At 40.5% G+C, this 14,510-nt stretch overlaps 1 protein-coding gene across 2 annotated transcripts in view; it reads left to right on the plus strand.

Annotated features, from left to right (window-relative positions):
- Positions 1-1,272: 1,272 nt before the first annotated feature.
- The window catches only part of ILRUN (inflammation and lipid regulator with UBA-like and NBR1-like domains), a 114,641-nt gene continuing 101,403 nt past the window's right edge, over positions 1,273-14,510 (plus strand). For both annotated transcript variants that reach the window (XM_061196365.1, XM_061196366.1), the window contains exon 1: positions 1,273-1,615. In XM_061196365.1, coding sequence (XP_061052348.1) covers positions 1,458-1,615 — 158 coding nt within the window. In that variant the 5' untranslated portion in view covers positions 1,273-1,457. The remainder of the gene's footprint in view (positions 1,616-14,510) is intronic.

The raw sequence follows: 14,510 nt of genomic DNA on the forward strand, positions 1-14,510 counted from the left end.
GGAAAGCACTATGATTACCAATAACGGGCAAAATGAGAATTTAAATCTCCAATGTGTGTGACCCCAGAACCTAGGCTTTTAAAGCCATTGTTTTAGTCTTATTTGGTAGTGGGACAGAAGGAGGTAGAATGTTTTCCCTTTCCAAAATCTCATGGCACCCCGGATACTACTGGTCACTTATTCTAGTTGTCTGCTTGTTGAAATTGTTAATGGAAAACATACTCCATTAGGAATGAAAGATGGGTTCTAGTTTTGCTGCTCTGTATTTTTGGACAAGGCATGCAAACTTTCTGGATCTCACGTTCCTTATTTGTAAGACAGACAAAGAGCCACTTGAAGGCAGGAGACCGTTTCTTATTCGTCTTTTCCCCGTGTGGATGTGTTAGGCAAATCGTGGTGAAAGAAGGAATGAAGGTAGACAAGATGGTCCCTATGCATCCTTTCTCATTCTTTGATCTTGAACAGTTAGGTGTACTATATGTACCGTAACACTTTGCCTTCTAAAAACTTAACAAGGCAATGTCAAATTCTCGGGACTTAACCTTTATTTTGAGAGGGTTGGTCTTGACGGAGTGGGTGTAAGATTATATGCGGTGTTCGTCTGGACCTGTGATTGACGTTTGTATCGAGGCCTCCCTTACTTTCCGGAAACTGGAGACTACCGTTGCATAACAGAAACAGCACGGGTAAACTGGAGTAATCATCACCGAGGGTGGCCGGGAGCCTAGGATTTTAGGGCATTATCCCTCTGGGAAACCAGCTCTAGAAACTTATGCAAACAAGTCCTTCCAGAGCGAGGGGCAAAGCCCTGGCTCGGAGGACTGGGTCTTGTGTGCCATCTGGTACTTGACCTTGCCCTGGCCTCTGTTCTTCCCCGACTTCAGTTTCCTCACCTCCCAAACGCTGCCGTTGTCGTATAAGAAAATCCCGGAGCTTTTCCCCGCCAACCCCGGGTTTTAACTCCTCCCCCTCAGCGTGGGGGCGGGGCGAGGAAAAGGTCAGGCCAGGAGTCACCTCCCCGCGCCGCCCGGCCGTCCCCTTCCTCCTTCCCACTGCCCACCCCTCGCTCCACCGCGGTGAGGTCACGCGGGGGACGTCACGGGGTTCTGACGCCACAGAGGGGCGGGCCTCCGGGAGAGGAAGGGGCGGGGCTAGGCGAGCGACGCTTGCGCAGTGGGCGCGGCGCGGGAGGAGGCGGAGGCGGCATAGAAGCTAGAGGCGGCGGCGGCGGCGGCGGAGGCGGCGGCACTGGGGGGGTGGGAGGGGGGGGGAGCGCGAGAGTGAGTGAGTGGCTGAGTGAGTTTACCCCTATGAGGCGGTGAGAGGCCCGGGGCCTACCTCTGAGGAGCGGGGTCGCGGCGCCAGCTAGCAGCGGGCCCCCTCCCGGTCCCCGGGCCCGGCGGCGCGGCGGCGGCTCAGTTGTGAGGAGGCGGGGAAGCGAGTGTCCGGCCCCAGCCATGGAGGGCATGGACGTGGACCTGGACCCCGAGCTGATGCAGAAGTTCAGCTGCCTGGGCACCACCGACAAGGACGTGCTCATCTCCGAGTTCCAGCGGTTGCTCGGCTTCCAGCTCAACCCGGCCGGCTGCGCCTTCTTCCTGGACATGACCAACTGGTGAGCCGGCCCCGCCGCGCCAGCCGTGGCAGCGGCCTCGGGGCCCCGAGGGGAAAGGAAGGGACACCCAAGCTCGGCGACCGGGCGGGACGGTCGGGCACTGAGCGGTACCCCCTTTCCGGGGCGGGGAGGGAGTGTGGGGAACCCTAGGGGCCTGGAAGAAATTTGGGGGCCGAGCAGGGCTGGAGGGGGATGTATGAGGAGAGTTGGGGTCCGTGGAGGGCAGGAGAGGCGGAAGGGAGATGGGCGGGGGTTACTCCTGAGGTTCTGCGGAGTATTAGCGGCCGAGGAACGCGGGAAGAGGGGGAAAGACTTGAGGATCGAGGCACGGGGTCGACCTGTGAGGAAGAGCGCTGTGGTGTTGGCTAAGAGTAAAAAGCACAGAAAATCTGAATTTGGGGAGTGGGCAAAAGCTTGGGGTATGGAGTTAGGGGCTGAGGATGACAGGGATGAGGGGAAACTGAGGGAGAGAATTAGGTACTATGCAAGAACCTGGCGCGCGGCTGAGACTTGGGAGTTAAGAGCTGAGAAGAGCAGATATATGTGTGTGTGTGTGTGTGTGTGTGTGTGTGTGTGTGTGTGTGTGTGTCCATTCGAGGACAGATAAAGAAAAGGGAAAAACTTTATGGGGGAGGACAAGTGAGTACGGTAAGAAAGATGACTTTCCCAAGAGCTGTGCCAGGGAGCGGTGGGATGTACTAGTGGGATCCGCTAATGGAGGACCGGGAGTGCTAGACCTGGGGCAGGGTGTGGGAAAAACCTTAGGAAAAGTGAAGGAGAGAGCTTATCTTGGGGGAGGGAACTTTCTGAGGGGATTGGAACCCTGGGCTCCAGAATGCGGGAATGGAGAGGGGCTTATCCAGAGGGGCTTACCGGAAAGAAAGCTGGTTGGTAGATGTTTGGGAAAATGGAGAACTTGACTTAGGCTCGGAACCAAGTATTTTTGGCTTGGAGTTTCCTTTTAGAAGACTGAATTGGGACAGAAGACCATGACAACTTAGACTAAAGGAGTATTTCTTGGCTTTGGGTGGAGCACTTGCTATTTTTGATAAGCAAGGCTTCCCTTTGTTCTTTGAGGAGGGGTTGTTGAGTTCACTCAGGGTGAGTGATCAAGTGGAGACCATTAGGCTTCCTTTGAAAGGATTTCAGGTGAAACAACTCATCTTTCTTTGGTCGGAAAGCCATGAGATGATTGCCCTTTGCTCTCTGTGTTGGGCATGTGGAATCTTGTTTCTCTTGGCATCACTTATACAACCAGCCTCCCCTTTATTCCCTGTCCACTGGATGCCTCAAGCAATGCCAGAAAAAGAGGCTGTAAGCCTAGTCTTTATCCCGTTACTCATCGAGCCCTATCCTGAATGATGCCCATCTTATTAATGGGAGCCTTATAGCTGTGGTGACGTGTGAATTTTTTTCTGTGCAGCATCATTGGTAGGTCCTGTTGTTTATCTTTAAAGTTGATTGTTATAGTAAGAGTGGGATTGAGTTTCTAGATGTTTAGAAAACTCTTTGAATGCAGGAGATAGTCTTTATAATTAATAGTCTTTATAATTAAAGAAGCATTTGTGATCCCCACTTGTATCTTTTATGTACGGGATGATCTCAGACAGGGACTACAGCCTGCAGTAGTTTTCTGAACACCAGCCTGTGTGTTTAATAGAGAGTGACAGGGGTTATTGAAAACACCAAGAAGAGGTGCTACACTGGTGAGATTTAGAAGTAAAGCTATATCTTGAGGAGGGTTGTACCCTTGCCTGCCTGCTTCCCACTCCCAGCTCCTTTTCTTCCTTGTTTACACTAGTTCAGCATAAGAGACTTGGTATATTGTTGCTGCCAGTTTGGTAGGGGAGGATCATTATTTCTCCCCACCCTCTTGTGAGTTGTACCATTTAAATCCTGCCCTAATAAGTTTTTAGTTTTTTAGAGTCAGTATTAGTACAATTATTAATGGCTACAGAAACAATGTAATGAATTTTATATGCTTGAGGTGTGTGTGTTTAACATCTAAGATTGTTTGTTTTTAAGTGTTGTGAAAGGTGAGGCCCAGTGTGGATGAGAAAAAAAAAAAAATTATGGTTGCATTATAAAAATTTTATTTGAATTTTATATAAAAATTATTAAGCTCAATGACACTGTGTAGCATGTGTTCTGATGAGATGTTATCTCTGTGTAAAACAAGGTGATATCAGCATTCCTGAACAAAGGAGTGAGCCATTAAAAAATGTATTCTGGTTTTAAAACAGAAGTCAGTAGCTTCTTAGGAATCCAGGCGATTAAGTGATAACTCAGCTTTAAGTACGTTACCTTATTTTTTGACTGTAGAAGTCATGTTCTTTCTTTTCTTTGATTATAAAATGAAAAATTTGTGAACTGAAGGAAGTAAGGCTTGTTATGCTTTTCTTTCTAATGAAAGCAGTTAGTTTCATAATCCAATATTGTGTTTTGATTCCTATGTTGACCTGGCTAAATTTGTCTTTGTTTTAAACAAATACTCATCATAATTAATAAAATCTAGTTAAAATACATACATGAATGCATACCTGGTCAAAATATTTGTGTGTTAAATAAATATCTAAAGTCTAGAAATGTTTTTTTTTTTGAACATCTTTATTGGAGTATAATTGCTTTACCGTGGTGTGTTAGTTTCTGCTTTATAACAAGGTGAATCAGCTATACATATACATATATCTCCACATCTCCTCCCTCTTGGGTCTCCCTCCCACCCTCACTATCCCACCCCTCTAGGTGGTCACAAAGCACTGAGCTGATCTCCCTGTGCTATGCGGCTGCTTCCCACTAGCTATCTATTTTACATAGAAATGTATTGTTTTTAAGTGTCATTTAATGTCTGACTTTGGAAACTGTCGAGATAGTCCCGGTACAGGTTGCCAAAATTTCTCTCAAATTGCTGTGGTTAACCTGTTGAATTTGAGATGATTAACCCTCCTGTGACTTTATAAGTGCCTGCTTTGGGTTGTAATAAATAACCACCATTCAGTTGTCTAGTGATTGTTAAAAAATAATGTGGTAAAATAAAAATGATTATTTTAAAATGAAGGCCACGAGTCTTCTAAAATGAAACCCTACTTGGAAAGGTTTGTTTTCAAAAGTAAGAATTTATTTTTGTTGTTGGTAACAAACAACTTTTTAAGAAGCTGTTGAAAATTGGCTAAATTGAGTGTTTTGGCCTTATAAGTTACCTACCATGTAAACATAGATTTTTTTTTTTTTGTCTTAGGTTGGATATGCATTATATAGATATTTCTATTTAATTTAGAACCCAGTATTATTTCAGTTTTGTACTGTTTATACCTGAGCTGGCAGCTATGCTGCTGGAGATTGGTGGAACTGACTCTTAAAAAAGTAGTTAATTTTTAGTTCCTAAGTAAGTACATAAAGTGCATAAATGGTGTGGTGAAGGAACCCAATATCTGAAGCTAAACTGAAACGACTTATAGATTAGAATAACTTTCTATAGGTGGAATGTCTTGCAAAGACACTTTTGGGCTGTGAGTATAGAACTTGGAATTCTAAAACTGGAAGCGGGCTTAAGAGTCTCTAGTTCATTCCAGTTTTTCCTGCAAAATTGCATATAACCCTTCCAAGATAGCTTATTCTTGCATCCCTGAGGGCAGAGATTTGCATGATACCTTATGGTAGTGTTTAATTACCTTTCTAGTTAGAATTATGTCAAAACTGAATCTTTCTTACTGTAATTAATCTTTTTTCATTTGCTTGTGTCCTCCTTGGAGATGAAGAATATCTAATAAACACGTTCCTTAAGAGGTCAGAAAGCTTCTATTAATACAAATCACTAGAAATTTTCAACCATTTGTCATTTTAACAAATTCAGTTTAATGGTTTCTCACTCTTTAATGTAGTCTGATAGATTTATATATATTTTTAAGTGGAAACCAACAGGATTGAGAGGAGAGCTTAATAGTGGTGAAATGTACATAACGTAAAATTTACCATTTTTAGTCAATTTTAAACTTACAGTTCAGCGTTACATGAGATTTTAAATTCAGCTGTGGCCCTCAAAGTCACTTGTCTCTGTTATGTTTTCAAAGTGAGTTATTCTTTAGTGTTTGTGACAAGAAGCAAATAACACTTGTAGATTTTTTAGAGAATGTTAACGTAGGAGTTATTTCTCATTATAGGGGTAAGTAAATTATCTTTGACCAGCATATAGACAATGTTGGTTGTTTCTGTCCCTCCTATTCATTAAGCTAGTGCTTTGCAGTTTTGGTGCAAAACTGCAAAAGTTTTGCAACATCCTAGGTTGCCTTCAGGTATCTTCGGGAAGCAGCGTGTATTTTTTGGAACACTACACACGCCCATCATGGATACAACAGATGTTTTCTAGAAAAATAACTCAGGAAAAACAGTTTTGTAAAATAATGTCCTATTGACTTTCTCAGTATTGTCAGAGGCACCCTTCTGGATAAAATGAAGGTATAACCACTATGCAATGAAGTGAAATCAGAATCTGGATGTGAAAATCAGTTGTACATCCTATCTGATCTCACAGTGCCTCCTCTGCCTGATCTTAATCCATTTCTCAGTCACCTGCATGCTAAATGAGTTTCTGATCCACTCTCTGGTTTATATGTATGCGTCTAGGAAAAGTCTCTTTATGACAGATAAAACATGATATTAATAATGGTTTCCTTTAAAAATGTGTGCCAAGCAGCAGCTTTAGGAAGAGAGTAGGAAGGGTTGCGTAACAATGACAGACTGTTGTGCACGCCATTGCATTTTTAAGAAGGTTGGGAGTTCTTGGTTTGGACCTTCTTCTTTCCCACTTTTTTTGGCCTTTTTTGAGTGGCACACACAGGTTGGGACTCTGGGTATAATATAAAATAGTTTACAAATAGAGCATCAAGATTCATTTTAGTTTTAAAAGGAACACGGTAAAAAGCACATTGTTGTCCTGCAGGAAGTCTTTTTACTGTTCAAATGCTGTGGCACTTGCATTTCTGATTATATATCAAGTCAGAACTAATCTCCATTATCGCCAGGGTGGGTGGAGTTGTTTCTTTACCATCTCTTGTCTTCCGACTCGCCCACCCCAGTTTGTCTAGCACATAACAGCAAAAACTCAACCAAACAGTATTTATTTATTTATTTATTGGTCACAAGGCTTACGGGATCTTACTTAGTTCCCCACCAGGGATTGAATCCAGGCCCCGGCCTTGAAAGCGAGTCCTAACCACTGGACCACTGGGGAATTCCCTCAACCAGACAGTATTTAAAGAAACGTATTTTGGATAGACCCCTGGCAAATAGTGTAATACAAAAGCAGAAGACAGCCTCTGTCATAATTTGCTCTCTAACAGGAAAAGAACATGCCTGAAACTATGAGAAAAAGTTTGGGGATAATAAGGAAGCAGCATTCATATGTTAATGCTGAATTAACTGAGTAAAATTTCAGAACAGGTAGGAATGGACTGAATCAAACAGAACCAGTGATTCACAAATATTGAGTGCTTGCTGTGGGTAGGTTGCTTTCTTAGAAGGTTTGAAATGGTTGGGATTTGAATTGATGGAAAAGTTGTGTAATGTTAGGTGGAGGATATTTCTTGAGTGAAACCAGGAAGGAGCAATTGGAGCAGAGCTGTCTGGAAGATTGGCTTGGCAAGAATGTGGTTAATGGGATCAGAAGTGACAAGAGATGGAGCTTATTTTTATTTTTGCTTTGGAATATTGTTGGTTTTTTAAAAAATTGGGCTGAAATTGACATAAAATTGAACCACAGTAAAGTGAACAATTCAGTGGTAGTGTGTTCACAATGTTGTGCAACCACACCTCTGTCTAGCTAAAACATTTTCTTCACTGCAAAAGGAAACTCGGCACCCATCAAGAAGTTGCTCTCCATTCCCTTCTCCCCCCAGCCCCTGGCAACCACCAATCTGAATTCTTTCTCTATGGATGTATCTATCCTGGATATTTCATATAAATGGAATCATAAATATTTTTCCTTTTGTGTGTGGCTTCTTTCAAGCTTCATCGTGTTGTGTATAGCATGTATCAGTACTTCATTCCTCTTAATGGCTGTTTAATATTCCAGTGTATGTGTATACCACAGTTTGTCCATTCATCCATTGGTGGACATTTGAGCCATTTCTACCTTTTGGCTATTGTGAATAGCGCTGCTGTGAACATGCGTTTAGGTATACTTGTTTGAGTACCTGTTTTCATTTCTTTGGGTATATATGTAGGAGTTGAATTGCTGGGTCATATGGTAATTCTATATTTAACTTTTTGAGGAGCCACCAGACTATTTTCCACAGTGGCTGAATCATTTACATTCCCCTAGCAATGCTTGAGGGTCTGTACCAGTTTTCCTACAAACTTGACAACACTTATTTTCCTTTTTTAAATTATAGTGAGTCTGCAGCGGTACCTCATTGTGAGATTGATTTGCATTTCTCTGATTACTAATTGTATTGAATGTCTTTTCATATGCTTGTTGGCCATTTGTATATCTTTTTTGGAGAAATGTCTATGAAAGTCCTTTGCTGGTTTTTTAACTGGACTGTTTGTCTTTTTGTTGTTCAGTTATAAGGATTCTTTATATATTTTGGATACTAGACCCTTATCAGATATTTGATTTGCAAATATTTTCTCCAATTCTGTGGGTTTTTTTTTTTCATAATTAAAAAATCTATTTATTTATTTATTTTTGGTTGCGTTGGGTCTTCGTTGCTGTGCGTGGGCTTTCTCTACTTGCGATGAGCAGGGGCTACTCTTCGTTGCGGTGCATGGGCTTCTCATTGCGGTGGCTTCACGTGTTGCAGAGCACGGGCTCTAGGCGCGCGGGCTTCGATAGTTGTGGCACACGGGCTTAGTTGCTCTGCGGCATGTGGGATCTTCCCGGACCAGGGCTCGAACCCATGTCCTCTGCATTGGCAGGCGGATTCTTAACCACTGCGCCACCAGGGAAGTCCCCTATGGATTGTTTCTAAAATTTTCTTGTTAATGTCCTTTGATGCATAAATGTTTTTAATTTTGGTGATGTCCAATTTATTTAATTTTTTGTTGTTGTTGCTTGTGCTTTTGGTGTTATAGCTAATAATTTATGCCAATCCAGGATCATGAAGATTTACCTCTATGTTTTCTTCTAAGCGTTTTATGGTTTCAGTTCTTATATTAGGTCACTGATCCATTTTGAGTTAATTTTTGCATATGGTTGAGGTGGGAGTCCATCTTCATTCTGTAGAGTTTAATTTTGATCATATTATATGCTCTGGAATTGGCTTCTCATTGACTCTGCATTAAATATATCCTTTACTTGTATTAAATATGTACTGTACTTGCTTTGGCTACCATTGAAAATTGGGCCAGAAAAATGTGCCAGGTTTTCTGATGGGGGAAAAAACTTATGCATGTTCTATTGGCACCAAAAACTAAATGTACGTTCAAAAGGTCAGTCCTCCCCGCCCCCAATCCTTCAGCTTTTCTTCCTGACTTTTTCCTGTTTCATTAATAGCTACAGTGGTCTTCCAGACATAATGCTTGAACTGTGTTATTTCCAGTGCCCTCTCTTTCCTGGATACCCCAGATCATTTGCCAAACCCAGCTCATTTCCACTCTGCAGTGCACCTCCCAACTGTCTCTTTTTTCCATTCTCCTTGCCATCACCTTAGCTTATATAGATTATGTTACCACTTTAACAGGGTAACATAGGAATAGTCTCCAAATTGGTTTTCTGCACCAGGTTCTCCTCCTTCCAGTCCATTTTGTGGACATACCCCTACCAGGTCAGTCTTTCTGAACCACAGCTTTGATCAGGGCCCTTCTTTTCTCAGAAACCTTTGTGCCTTGTTGCAGACCAGGTAAAGAGCAGAGAGCTTTAGCTTGACATTCAGGACCTTCCATAGATTGATCCAGCATATCTTTTGTGATGGATATCCTGCTCCTCTCTGCCCCGTTCTAGCTGGCTGGCTGCTCATTTCCCATACATACTTTTGCTTTCCCAATTTTTAATGTTTTTCTTCTACCTGGAATACTGTTATTTCCTTTCTTTATACCTCATGAAGTCCTATTGTTTTTTTTTGAAATTGGGACACGAATTCTTGGTAGTGCTGTCTTCTCTGAACTGCACTCTTGCCTTTTTAATAACGGTTATCATATACGATACACAGCCTGGAGAGGAAAATGTCCCCTAACGGCCTTTGTTTCTTCCTTAGCGTCTGATGCAGCACTTTGTATGTAGTAGGTGCTCAATAAATATTTGTTGAAGTAGTACCTGAAGGTAGGTGGGAATAAAGATTTTGTTTTTATGGAAGTCTTGAAGTCTAGTGCTGTTAGAAGAAACAAGTTCTATAAACTAAGCTTCTTTTCAGGCTCTTTGGTTTGTAGGTTTAATTTGGGCATACATGACATGAAAGCAAATTAAAATTTAAGTAACAACAAGAATATTGTTTCTGGAAGCAATCTGAGCCCTCTGCAGGTTGGCCCCACCTTGTTATATACCTACCTTTCCAGGCATGTCTCCTCATACTAAATATTTTTTGTAATCAGTTTATGAGAGAATGTATTAGTCAAAGTTAGGTAGCAGTTATTTAGATATGAATGGAGAAAAATATTTTGTAAAATCTCTGAAGTTCTCCTGGATCTTTGCCAGTATTTTTTATTGAGGAAAAACTGTAAAATGCAGTATAAGCACATAGTAAGTTCCAATAGTTTAGAAGGGTCTAAACAGGAATTGCAAACTAAAATGCTTATAGATGCCAGGTGGGGGACATGAACAGTTGAAGTATGCGTGAGCTAGAAAGCACTTGCCTTTTATAAAGAGGATGTCTGATACTTGCCTTAAGTCAAATATTGCCACGCTGGAATGGGGGCCCAGCGTTCTTAGATTTTTCCATTTTTTCAAGAGAAGCCAGAAATTCAGATTTTTATGGGAAATTTCCTGATTTTCAAACGTTGGCAACTATTTTAAATACTTTTAAAACATTGTGTGGGTCAAATAAACTACATCTGTAGGTGGGATGTGGTCCTTGGGCCGCTAATTTGCAACCTGTGGATGAATAGTGAAAAGCAAAAATCCCCTCTCCTTTCTAGATATAGCCACTATTATTTCTTCTGTACCTTTTAGAAAATGTTCATGTCTATAGACTTTTGTACATATACACAGGTAATTTTTTATGCATGTGTGTATATGTATATGCGTATATAAAAAATTAAATGTATATACAAACTTTTAATAGCAGTGGTATTGCTATTTGAATAATTATTCTTCCTATCCAGACTAGTGGGTACCATATCTCTTGCACCTTCTTTGCTTCAGTGGGCAGTGAATTAGCTGTCAAGGTACTTGGATAGGATGATCAAATAGATACACTTTTTTAATTGACAATGCAGTGGTGAAACTGATATATTGTAAATCAACTATACTTCAATAAAAAAACATAATAAAAACCAACGAAAAGCAACAAAAAACCCATGCAGTGGTGGATTTGGTCTCTTCAAATATAGTAAAATTCCTTCACTGTATTAACAGACTCTCATCTAGTGATTACACATACTTATTAAACCTTTGTTTTGCTGTGTTAAGAGCAAAATGTGTTAAACTATCTAGCAGTGAGCTCATCTGAATTTACTTATGAGGTACTGTCAGAGAACACATTTCATAATTTGAACTTTTTAGGGACCCAAAACACAAAACTGAAACTCACTTTAACTCTTTATTAAACCACCTTGTACAGATAACACTAATACATTTTTCACTCTATGGAAGGGTAATTGATTTTGTAAGTGATTTTCTAATGATTTGCCAAAGTTAATGTATGTCTTGGGAGGGGTAGCAGTTTATTCCAAATATGGAACTCAGCCTCATTGAATTTACTATGTACTGGGTTTGAAAAGACTCACTTTTAAAAATGAATGGTTACGTTTTCTTAAAATGTTTGAGCCTCGGGTCTGTACAGTGTTTCCAGGAGTTTGAACTTGAATTATTGTGCTTGAGGTCAGTGATTCATAGCCTATTATGTAGCAACAGCTTACTAATGATTGATTGAATGATACACGATGTGCTTCTAAAATGCTTTGTGGTCAGCATTTATCTTCTAAAGTAAATTTTGCTTTTTAATTAAAAAAATACTTCGATAACAGACTTTGAGTAGTGGAAATCATTAGCTGAGGGATGGGGTTTGCATACGCCTGTAACTGGGAACTACTGCCTTTAAAATATTTTAAAATTAAAAAATAGTAACAATTGTATTATGACCTAGATCTTACTGCATATAAGCTAGAAAATACCAAAAAGAAAAAAATAAGCCATACTCATGGGACCCAGAAATAAGCAATTTTAACCTTTTGATCTATATCCTTTTAATACTATTGTGTGTGTGTGTACCTGTGTTTGCTTTACAAAAGTGGAGTATTTACTATATTCTGGGTATTGTTTTAAGTGATTAAGTTTAATATATAATTTAATGTTCATAATAATTCTGGGAGATAAATACTGTTATCTTCATTTTACAGAAAAGGATTAGAGACTCAGTGAAGTTAAATAACTTACCTAAAGTTATGTGGGTAATAAATGGTAGAAATAGGATTCAAGTATAAGCAGCCTGGGACCAGAGTCTGTGCTCCTGATTGTTGTGTTTTACACACTGTATGGGTTTCTAGGACTGCCATAACAAATTACCACAAGCTGAGTGGCTTAAAACAAATTTATTCTCTTACAGTTCTGGAGGTTGCAAGTCTGAATTCAGGGCATGGCCAGGGCTATGCTCCCTCTGAAGATTCTTGGGGAAGAATTCTTCCTTACCTCTTCTTAGCTTCTGATAGCTCCTGGCGTTTCTTGGTGTTCCTTGGCTTGTAGATGCATCACTCCAGTTTGTCTCAGAAGTCACATGACCTTCTTCCGTGTGTGTGTGTGTGTGTGTGTGTGTGTGTGTGTGTGTGTGTGTGTGTGTTGGGGGGGGGTAGGGAGTGGGTGGGTGGGGGTATGTGTCTCCTTAGAAGGAAACCAGCCAGTTGGATTTAGGACCCAACCTAATCTAGTATGACCACATCTTAACTGATTATATCTGCACAGACTCTGTTTCCAAGTAAGATCATGGTTCTGAGGTTCTGGGAGGACATGAATTCAGGGGGATACCCTTCAACCAATATACACACTATTTGTAGTCTGTTTTCACTTAAAAATATGACCATTTCTCCATTCTTTTTTTTTAAAGATTTATTTATTTAATTATTTATTTATTTACTTATTTTTGGCTTTTCGGGTCTTAGTTGCGGCACGTCGGATCTTTGTTGAGGCATGCGGGATCTTTTGTAGCGGTGCACGGGCTTCTCGCTGGTTGTGGCGGCATGATTTCTCTCTCTAGTTGTGGCCCGCAGGCTCCAGGGTGCGTGGGCTCTGTAGTTGTGGCGCGCAGGTTCCAGAGCGTGTGGGCTCTGTAGTTTGTGGCACACAGGCTTTCTAGTTGAGGCACATGAGTTCAGTAGTTGTGACATGCGGGCTTAGTTGTCCTGTAGCATGTGGGATCTTAGTTCCCTGACCAGGGATTGAACCCGCGTCCCCTGCATTGTAAGGCAGATTCTTTACCACTGGACAACCAGGCAAGTCCCCATTTCTCCATTCTTAATAAATATGATTCTGTACTTTTATTTTAAAGGTTTCACAATATTCCTTTACATGGATATAGAAATGTTCCCCTCCTCAATGCTTTAAAACAAACTTTGATATGTTGTTGAGTATGGACTTTAGGCCAAGCCATTTCAGGTCAATCATTCACCTCAGTTGTCAAGATTTTTTTAACTGAGAGAGCAGGATACGTAGGTGCACCATCTCACGTATAGAGGTCTTATCCCCTTCTTACTTTAAAACACACACACAAATGGAATCACACTATACATACTGTTCTTAGGTTAGCTTGTTTACCTTTACAATGTGGACATTATTTTTCTTTTTTTTTAATGGATACATGGTATTCCATTGTGGCTGACCACATTTTGTTTAACCACTTCCTTACTGATGGACAGTTAGTTTCTAGGTATTTGCTTTTATAAAGCTGCTCTGGTATAGGTATCTTTATACAAACTTGTGGATACAGTCCTAGAAGTGGGATTGCTGGGGCTAGGTGTATGGCCAGTATAAATTTTGATAGGTAGTATCAAATTCACTTCAAATGTATTGTACCAATTTTATTGTACCAATTTTCATTTTTACTGTCAGTATACAAGAGTGCTTGTTTTGCCACCCTCTTAGCCATGGAAGAATGGTCTTTACATTGTTGCTGGTCTGATAGGTTAAATATATATTCATTTTAATTTGTATTGCTTTAATTATGAGTGAGGTAGGACATCTTTCCTTATCCTTATTGGCCATTTGTATCCCCCCTTGCCCCCCAGCTTTGTTGAGGCCATTTGTATTTTTCTGTGACTTTTTTGTGTGTTTTTCTGTCTACCTCTATTGGATTGTTATTCTTTTTTTCATTGATTTGTGTGAGCTATTTGCATATTAAGGAAAATAGCTTATTAAGTACTTACCTTTCCTCCAGTTTGTCTTTTAACATGGTTTATGATTTTTGTTTTAACTGTGTAGCAGTTTTTTGGTGAATTTTTGTGAAGTTGAATCCAGCAGTCTTTTCCTTTTTGATTTCTGCTTTTGGTTTCATGCTTAGAAATCCTTCCCCCACCTAATCGTTATATAATTATTCACCTCTGTTTTCTTTATGATTGCATAATTTACATATAAATTTTTTATACAGATGAAACTTATTTGGCAGTGTGCTGGGGTTGATATCTAACATGTTTTTCAGATGATTAGTCAGTTTTCCCATTTATTGTGAAATTCACATTTCCCCCCAATGATTTGAAATGCTCTCTTTATCATATATCAAATGCTTATGTATATATTTGGGCTTGGTTTTGAGAT

This window comes from Eubalaena glacialis, chromosome 7 (genome assembly GCF_028564815.1).
Source record: "Eubalaena glacialis isolate mEubGla1 chromosome 7, mEubGla1.1.hap2.+ XY, whole genome shotgun sequence".
Classification (NCBI taxonomy): Eukaryota; Metazoa; Chordata; class Mammalia; order Artiodactyla; family Balaenidae; genus Eubalaena; species Eubalaena glacialis.